This window comes from Leptonychotes weddellii, chromosome 8 (genome assembly GCF_054177405.1).
Source record: "Leptonychotes weddellii isolate Sample4059 chromosome 8, ASM5417740v2, whole genome shotgun sequence".
Classification (NCBI taxonomy): Eukaryota; Metazoa; Chordata; class Mammalia; order Carnivora; family Phocidae; genus Leptonychotes; species Leptonychotes weddellii.
In genome coordinates, this window is record NC_138376.1 from 39,478,047 (window position 1) to 39,486,818 (window position 8,772).

Genomic DNA, 8,772 nt, shown 5'->3' on the forward strand with positions numbered 1-8,772 from the left:
ACGTTAAAATAGCAGTGGTTCAAATGGAAGTAAGGTGGCAACAAGGAAGAAGAGACCTAGGAAAGTCTTGGTTCCAAATTTCCTATTATGGGTAAATCCTTAAACCTGTGACCTAAATTGAAGCCTCAGTTTCTTCTGTACGTTCTCGAATGGTTTGGGGCAAGCAGCATTAATACTCTCCTTGGCTATCAACAATTCATTCACTTGATCAACCCATCAACTACTCTTTGTTGAGCATTCCCCAAATATATAACAACGAACAGGACAAAACTCTTGCCCTCACTAAGTTTGCACTTTAAAAAGCAAACAATAAATCAACCAGTAAACAAGGGTCTTTACAACATAATTTTAAATAGTGGAACTCTGACAAAAAATAAAGCAGGCATAGTAGAGCTAGAAAAGAATGGGGGCATAATTCTTTTGGACCCGGTGACCAGGGATGGCTTCTCTGAGAAGCTATCATTTGAACAGAAGGAGCCAGGTCTGCAAAGAAATGAGAACAGGAGATTTCAGGCAAAGGAAACAGCCAATGCAAAGGTAAGCCCTGGGGTAGGAATAAGCTTAGCATGTTAAAGAAAACATACGACCATGATGAATAAGTAAAAAGGGTGTCACAGGTAGTCAGGGACCAGGTACTACAAGACTTATAGCCTTGTAGTTTGGATTTCATTCCAGGGGAATGGAAAACAATTGGAAAGTTGAAAAGATCACTGTGGCTGCCATGTGAAAAACAGATTGTGGGGTATAAGAACAGAAGAAAGAAGATCAAATTAGGAGGCTATTCCATTCCCTTGTTGGGTGAGAGATGATGATGGTTTACAAGCGAGAGCATTTATATCAGAAAAAGGAATAAAGTTTCGCTCCTAGATTTTGAATGATGATACCAATTATGGAGGTAGGGTCAACTAGGCAAGAAGCAGGCTGGGGATGCAGGCAGAGCTCAAGAATCCATCTGGGGTATGTTGAGTCTGAAATGCCAATTGTACTTCCCAATGGAGTCAGTTGGATATACCAGACCAAAGTTCAGGGCTGGGGATGTAAACTAGAAGTCATCGGCAGTAGAAGATATTTCAACCTTGGACTTAGCAAGATTAGGGAGAGAACCAAAGAGATCTGAGAACACAGACCTGGAACATTCATTCACTTAGAACTTAAAAAGGGAAAAGGAGACTAGAAGAGAAGTATGGAAAGAATCAACCACTGAAACAGAAAGAAAGCTGGGGAAATTCTTTAGATTTATGAGCAACAGTTTCCACCTGAACTCAAACAGAAACTCAGAATCCCATCGTTTGTGGACATAGAAAGATGATGATCTCTCTGGGGTTCCAGCTATTAAAACTGATCCCTAAATGGGGTCTGGTTGCATAAGCAAGAAGAAGGAATTTTGAGTACAGCCCTCGGGGGACAATGAACAGATAGAGGAAAGGAAGGAAGCTACAGGACATCTACTCCACCACCCTCCCCAGAGTGAGAGCCTTTGTCTGTCCAGAGGGAAGAGAAATGTTGACTCGGATGGCAGAGGAGCAGGTTCCCTGGCTGACTGGAGTGCTGCTCCAGGTGCAGGTGAGCACGCTAGTGAGAGGATGTTCGCACTTGGGCACAGAGCTGCGTGTTAGGAATCTGCACATTATACAGAGACATAAGCGAACTCATGGAGCGAATCACCATGCTGTCATGGCATTGCTTAATCCCTCAGCGTTCCTGTGATAGCACAGACTCCAACTGGAACTCAATTCCTCTCCTGGCTCTTTTGTTCCCACTAGATGACCCAGCCAAACCAGCTCCTTCACATGCATCCTCCCTCTGCTGGAGGCATCAAGTTCAGATATAACCAACCTGTGTTGAAGAAGGATCCAGTCCACTCTGCCTCCGTTTTAGGAAACACAGACACTGGTGGAGGCAGACCCAGGGCTCTCCCATCCAGATCCTTAAAGAGGTATTTTCTTGGATCTTCACAATCTGATTCAGGGCAGACCAGCATTCCTAAACCTGTCCTGTGAAGACAGACAGAAAGCAACCCTCTCATTCCATGATAAGCAACACAAAGAAAACAGATATTGGTAGAGCTGACATGAAAAAGAAATTCGGGATGCCTTGGTGGCTCAGTCGGTTAAGTGTCTGAGTCTTGGTTTTGACTCAAGTCATGATCTCAGGGTCTTGACATCGAGCCCCACGTCAGGCTCCACACTCAGGGTGGAGTCTGCTTGTCCCTCTCCCCCTGCCCCTCCCCCCCCAAATAAACAAATAAATAAAATCTTAGAAAAAAGAGAAAAAGAAATTCAACAGGATTTTATTACTAATAATGTGCTACACAAATACAAAATAAAACTCTATAGAAAATGTTATTTCCCCATTATATGGGCAAAAAGAAAGACATTCTTATAACCAAATATTCTAGATACCTGAATATATAATCTTTGCTTCAATTGCTAATTTTCTAAGAAGCAAGATAAAATAAAATGCTCCTTCCTCTAATATCTACTGAACATAATGTAGTCATTTCTTTATGAAACTTTGGGGCCTTGCAGGACTTTAAAATTATTATTATAAATATCAATTCTATTTGTGCTATATACAAAGTAAAAATAGATATTTTCAGTCAACAAATATTTATTGAAAGCCTACATTTATATGTTGGGGAATACAGTGGTGATAAAGACAGACACGGTTCCTATACTTTCAGAATTGAGAGTCAGGTGGGTTATATAAACAAGTTATAAACAATTATAGCATTGAATTATAGAGCATTTATTTGATTTCCCCTGGTCTAATAATTTTAGGTACCACTGGTAATAATATTAAATATTTATTGTATGCCAACTATGTGTCAGGTATTAATAATACAAAGAATCAGATGCTAATATCATTTAGCTTTATAACTATTTCATCCCATAAGTAAGACATGAACCTAAGGAAAATTGGGCAGGAGAAAAAATGACAGAATAAAACAAATTGCAAAGCTCATAATGTTTAGGTACCAAAAAAAAAAAAAAAGGCTCAGGGATGGGCATTAAAAAGAGATTGGTGTTGGGCCAAACATATTAACTTTCTAATTAGGGCAAGTTTTCCTGATTCTTTTCTTTCAGCTAAAGGAGTTTTCCCCAATGTTGTGGGGAAAAGAAAGTAACCCATTATCCCTGCTCCTAACCTCCTCACTCCCTTTTATGACAAAAAGAATTCCTCATCTAGTTTTCATATCCCTGTCTAAAAGTCCCAGATCGTATGTTCAAGAACAGTAGTTACACAGGGTCTGAGTGCCAGTATCTAAGCCACTTCACTCAGTGCAGGGATTTCTGACAACAGAAATCCTTTGACCTCCTAGTCCCTGCACAAGGGTTCCTGAGCCTGCTTCTGAAAACCAGTGACACCATACTCCACGGAAGATTCAAGAATTAGGGTAAATTTTTTTCCAGTGATTTTGAAAACAGCCATCTAATAAAGATAAAACAATGAAACAACAATAGTAAAATTAGCATTCTATCACTTTTGCTCTCTTTTTTAGCCGAAAAAGTCACATGGCTGAGCCCAAATTCAAGAGGGAAATAGAGCCTCTGCCTCTGCTATAGGAGAGATTGCAAAAATCTTGTATTGAAGGGCATGAACATAGGGTAAAGAACTCGAGCCATTCAATCTACCATATCTTTCCAGAAAACTTATTTCTATTTACATTGATGATCTTATTCTTTTCTTTTAAACATGCTTAAGGATTTGAGGAATTGCCAAATACTTCATAAACATGGCTTATTATAAATACTAAAACTGGTACCTAGCTTGTAAAGGAGGAAAATAGAACTTGTTTTTATCTTTGATCTTTAGCATCCTGGTCCTCTCTGCTGTTATTGGATGCATGATCCCAGTGCTCTCCACATTTGGCAAGATGCAGACATCTAGGTCATCACTATAGCAACTCTTCACAAAACTAGAAAAGGTGACATCTGAAAAAAAATTTAAGATATCGTAACATTGGATTATAGAACCTACCAACCACAAATACAGAATACAGAACTAAATATTCTTATACCAGTGCATATCTAGGAGTAAATTTAAGCCATCCAAGGTAGTTCCAGGAGTTAACATAAATCCCAATTTAAAATATCAGTAGTTCTTCCAGACATGGACATTGTATGCAAAAGAGAAGAGTATTCCAACACATTAAAGTCTTAAGAGCAATACTTTTCATCAAAGTTTTGATCACGATCCAGTGGGAGTGAGTACAATAGTACCAAAGAGATCTGATGGAAGATTAACATCATAGGTTATGGTATAACTGGTTCTAATCCAGGTTAGCCATCACCTACTAACCAACTTGGGTGAAGCACAATTTCTGCATCTGTTTTCTCCTTTTTATAATAGGAAAAAGAACACCTACCTAGAGAATTGTCGTATAATCAAATTAAATAATCACTGGGAAAGGTCTTCAACATAAATAAAGCAATGACTTTTTAAGGAGCCACTCACTGTCATTATAAACCACCACTGTGCTCATCAATAGCCAGCAGGTTATTAAGTGGACAGTAACCACTGGACTACATTGTACCCTCTTGCTGATATAATTTCTGAACGCTATTGAAGATCCTAAGCACTACACTGCTTGGAAGCTAAAACCTCCTACCTTGAAGTTTCATCATTCCTGAAATTAAATGGCCATTCCTCACTCTGTGCCATGGCTCCTGAGGCCACCGATTTGGTTCTGAGGTGAATACAGGCCACAAAATACCAACTCGGCCCCCTCTTGGATTGGAAGGAGCGCGATCTCTTGATGTCACGTTGGCAGAGCGAGGCTTAACTCTGTCCTGAATGCAGTCAAAAGAGGAGCTCGTGGCCACAATGACTGAATTCCTAAGTACAACCTGTACATTTTCAATGTGACCCTGTGGAGCAGAAGACACATACACCGCTGCCAAGAGACCAATAGTATTATCCACCAGAGTGATGTCCTCTAGCTCCACACTGTTCTCCGCATGCAGCATGGCGCCATAGTCAAAGTTCTTGAAAGCCAAGAAGCCAGAGATACCAGTACAGTTGTCAAGCCCATTTTCCTTGTAGAGATGAAGGCCATGAAGGCTTGAGTGGGCCACATTGTCAGACCAGCGAGCTTCAGGAGAGGAACACCTGTGGCCTCGGATGTGAAAGCCAAGTCGCTCCGATCCTGCCACAACATTGCCATAGAGGCTGATGTCCCTTGCCTGGTTCACTTTGATTCCTGCCACCCACACGGTGGGCCATGCTGACTGTGTCATCAGAACCACAAGGTTATTAGAGAGAGAAAAGTTCTGACCCTCCAAGTCGATGCCATGGCCAACTGTGCCAAACACTAGATTGTCCTTTAAAATGATCCCGTGACTGGCAGCCACACGAATGCCCCCACTGCAGCTCTGGTGCAGAGTGGACGATATTATCCAGGATCCTGCCGACGCATTAGTGAGTTCAATGGCTGAATACAATGGTGACCCAAAGTTCTGAATTTCCACATTTGAAAATTGAAGGACACCTGCAAACAAAATGCAGATCATCAGGTACTTTCTCCTGCCCTACAAAAGGTAGAAGGATGGCCCATTTATGGGCATCAGGAGATGCAGAAAATTTTTTTAATGTAATAGTTTATTCTCAATACCAGCACTGTATTTCACACAATGAGTCTCACTAACAACATACGCATCACCCGAAATATCACATGAATGCTTGCCAAGGTTTCATGTGCAGTCTGAAGAGTCTGGCAATAGGATGGGGGAGAGGAAAGACAGATAGGGAAGAGAGATAGGCTTTGGAGATGAGCACGTTAGCTGGCAGATTCCATGTATTTTTCTGCTGAGCTGGTCAAGGACCTGGAAGAGAATGAAGGAAGTACGGGTTCCTGGCCACTCACCTCAATGCTGTGTCTCCTCTCAGTGACCCCATGTGAAAGGTCTATTGCCATCCTCACAAAGATATTACAAGAAGGAATATAATGGTCAATTATATAAAACATATTTTTAAATCATTTTAAAGACCCCATAAAGTCTTTTCTGTATTTTTATCCCAGCCACACTGTGGTCCCTGTCTCATTTTCACAATAAAAAGATTCTCTACATCTTCTACATCAGGAGAGGATAGTGAATTATTTAGTCTTACCGAGGAATTTTTTGGTATTAATTTAAGTAGATACTTCAAAAATACAGTATGAACTACAGCCACTAGATTGATTTAAAAATATAATGAGCACTAATATGTCAATGTATATACTCTCAGTAAAATAGATGAAAACACGATTATAGAAAAAAATGAGGTGAATTAATAACTTTTGCACCTACCTCTCATATAGCGCTCATTAGGTACCAGGCACTGTTCTAAGTCATATCTCAATAATGCATGGGTGTTTTTGTATATGTATGTGTGTGTGTGTGTGTGTGTGTGTATATATATTTAAACTCTTCACAAAAATTCTACGAGGTGGGTACAATTATCATCCCCATTTTATAGATAAGGAAACTGAGGTAGAGAAGGTTTAAGTAACACACTACACTTGGGACGTAGGCAAATGTATAGAGGATGTACTATTAACCCCCACGGAGGCACACTGTGGGGAGTGGGAGACGTGGTGGAATAAAAGGAGCAGCCTTGCATTGGGGTTCAGGTGACTGCACTACAGCTAACGTGCCCAGAATTAGTCATGTGCCCTTAGCTGTGTAGGTCACAACTTTATCCCTCACATTACTTCTTTCTTCTTTTTCCTTTTTCTTTTTTTTCAGATTTATTTATTTACTTGAGAGAGAGAGAAAGAGCATGAGCAGGAGGGGCAGAGGGAGAGAGAATCCCAAGCAGGCTCCTTGCTGAGTGTGAAGCCTGATGTGGGGCTTGATCCCAGGACCTTGAGATCACGACCTGAGCCAAAACCAAGAGTTGGACGCTTAACTGACTAAGCCACCCAGGCGCCCCTTTTTTCTTTCTTTTTCTAAAGGTACTGCCAAAGGTGAACTATAAAGTTATTTTTCTCAATAAAATTGGAGGGAGCTATAGTGTTTCAGTAATAGTATTTAAAGTTCAAAAGTAGTTCAGCCTAAACCCTCCACCTTCCCCACTCCCTTTTCACAGAGGAGAAACTAACATCCGGCTGCCATGGAGGACCAAAGCATGGTCTGGAGGACAGATGAAGTGAAAGATGATGTATGTGGAATGCCTGGGTGGCTTAGTCAGTGGAGCGTCTGCCTTCAGCACGGGTCATGATCTCAGGGTCCTAGGGTTAAGTCCCACCTAGGGCTCCTTGCTGAGTGAGGAGCCTGCTTCTCCCTCTACCCCTCCCCTTGCTTTTGCTCTCTCTCTCTCTCTCTCTGACAAATAAATAAATAAAACCTTAAAAAAAAAAAAAAAGAAAGATGATGTATGTCTTTCTGGGGTTCCTGGGTGGCTCAGTTGGTTAGGTGGCCAACTGTTGACTTTGGCTCAGGTCATGGTCTGGGGCCCTGGGTTCGAGCCCCACGTGGGGCTCTGTGCTCAGTGGGGAGTCTGCTTGAGAGTCTCTCCCCAATCCTCTCCTTCTGCCCCTCCCCCACACATGTTTTCTCTCTCTCTCTAAAGTAAATAAATCTTTAAAAAAAAAAAAGACCATGTATGTCTTTCTTTGTAACCAGGTGATAGGATTCCAATATATCTAAATTTATCAAATGACACTGATTAAGGAGGCACTGGTAGAGGGGCGCCTGGGTGGCTCAGTCGGTTGAGCGACTGCCTTTGGCTCAGGTCATGGTCCCAGGGTCCTGGGATCAAGTCCCACATCGGGCTCCCTGCTCTGCGGGGAGCCTGCTTCTCCCTCTCCCACTCTCCCTGCTTGTGTTCCCTCTCTCGCTGTGTCTCTCTCTGTCAAATAAATAAATAAAATCTTTAAAAAAAAAAAGGAGGCACTGGTAGATGGTATAGAAATATTCACTGAATGACAAAACATCCAAAAACTATTTCTCTGGTGGTAACATTTTTGACAGTTCCCTCACCAATAGCACACAGCTGAAAGGGCTGTTGAACCTGTCTCCATAAGACAGTGGCCCAAAGGACACCAAATGCTAGATTCCGCACATAAATAGCTTATTTTATAGAATAGAAAGTGGTTCTAGAATCTCAGGCAAGGCAATATATCAGTATTATTTTAATTTGTGGGTTTTTTATGTCTTATACTTACATGGTTATAATTCATAGTTTTAAACCATACAATATCTTTTTACTCGTGTGCATATTAACCAGTGGCTGAAAGCTAATGGATGAAAGACCTCAATGTGAGACAGGAATCCATCAAAATCCTAGAGGAGAACATAAGCAGTAACCTCTTTGATATCAGCCACAGCAACTTCTTTCAAGATACATCTCCAAAAGCTAGTGAAACAAAAGCAAAAATGAATTTTTGGAACTTCATCAAGATAAAAAGCTTCTGCACAGCAAAGGAAACAATCAACAAAACAAAGAGGCAACCCACAGAATGGGAGAAGATATTTGCAAATGACACTACAGATAAAGGTCTGGTATCCAAAATCTATAAAGAACTTCTCAAACTCAACACCCAAAAAACAAATAATCAAGTCAAAAAATGGGCAGAAGATATGAAAAGACACTTCTCTGAAGAAGACATACAAATGGGTAATAGACACATGAAAAAATGTTCATCATCATTAGCCATCAGGGAAATTCAAATCAAAACCACATTGAGATACCACCTTACACCGGTTAGAATGGCAAAAATGGACAGGAAAAGAAACAACAAATGTTGGAGAGGTCGTGGAGAAAGGGGAACCCTCTTACACTGTTGGT

The 8,772-nt window shown here is 41.0% G+C and overlaps 1 protein-coding gene across 1 annotated transcript in view; it reads right to left on the reverse strand.

Annotated features, from left to right (window-relative positions):
• Positions 1-1,484: 1,484 nt before the first annotated feature.
• PKHD1 (PKHD1 ciliary IPT domain containing fibrocystin/polyductin) overlaps positions 1,485-8,772 on the reverse strand; it is a 321,184-nt gene continuing 313,896 nt past the window's right edge. The window contains exons 58-60 of the mRNA XM_081828411.1: positions 4,613-5,491; positions 3,767-3,935; positions 1,485-1,994 (exon numbers count right to left, since the gene is read on the reverse strand). Of these exons, the coding sequence (XP_081684537.1) occupies positions 1,787-1,994; positions 3,767-3,935; positions 4,613-5,491 (1,256 nt within the window). The 3' untranslated portion in view covers positions 1,485-1,786. The remainder of the gene's footprint in view (positions 1,995-3,766; positions 3,936-4,612; positions 5,492-8,772) is intronic.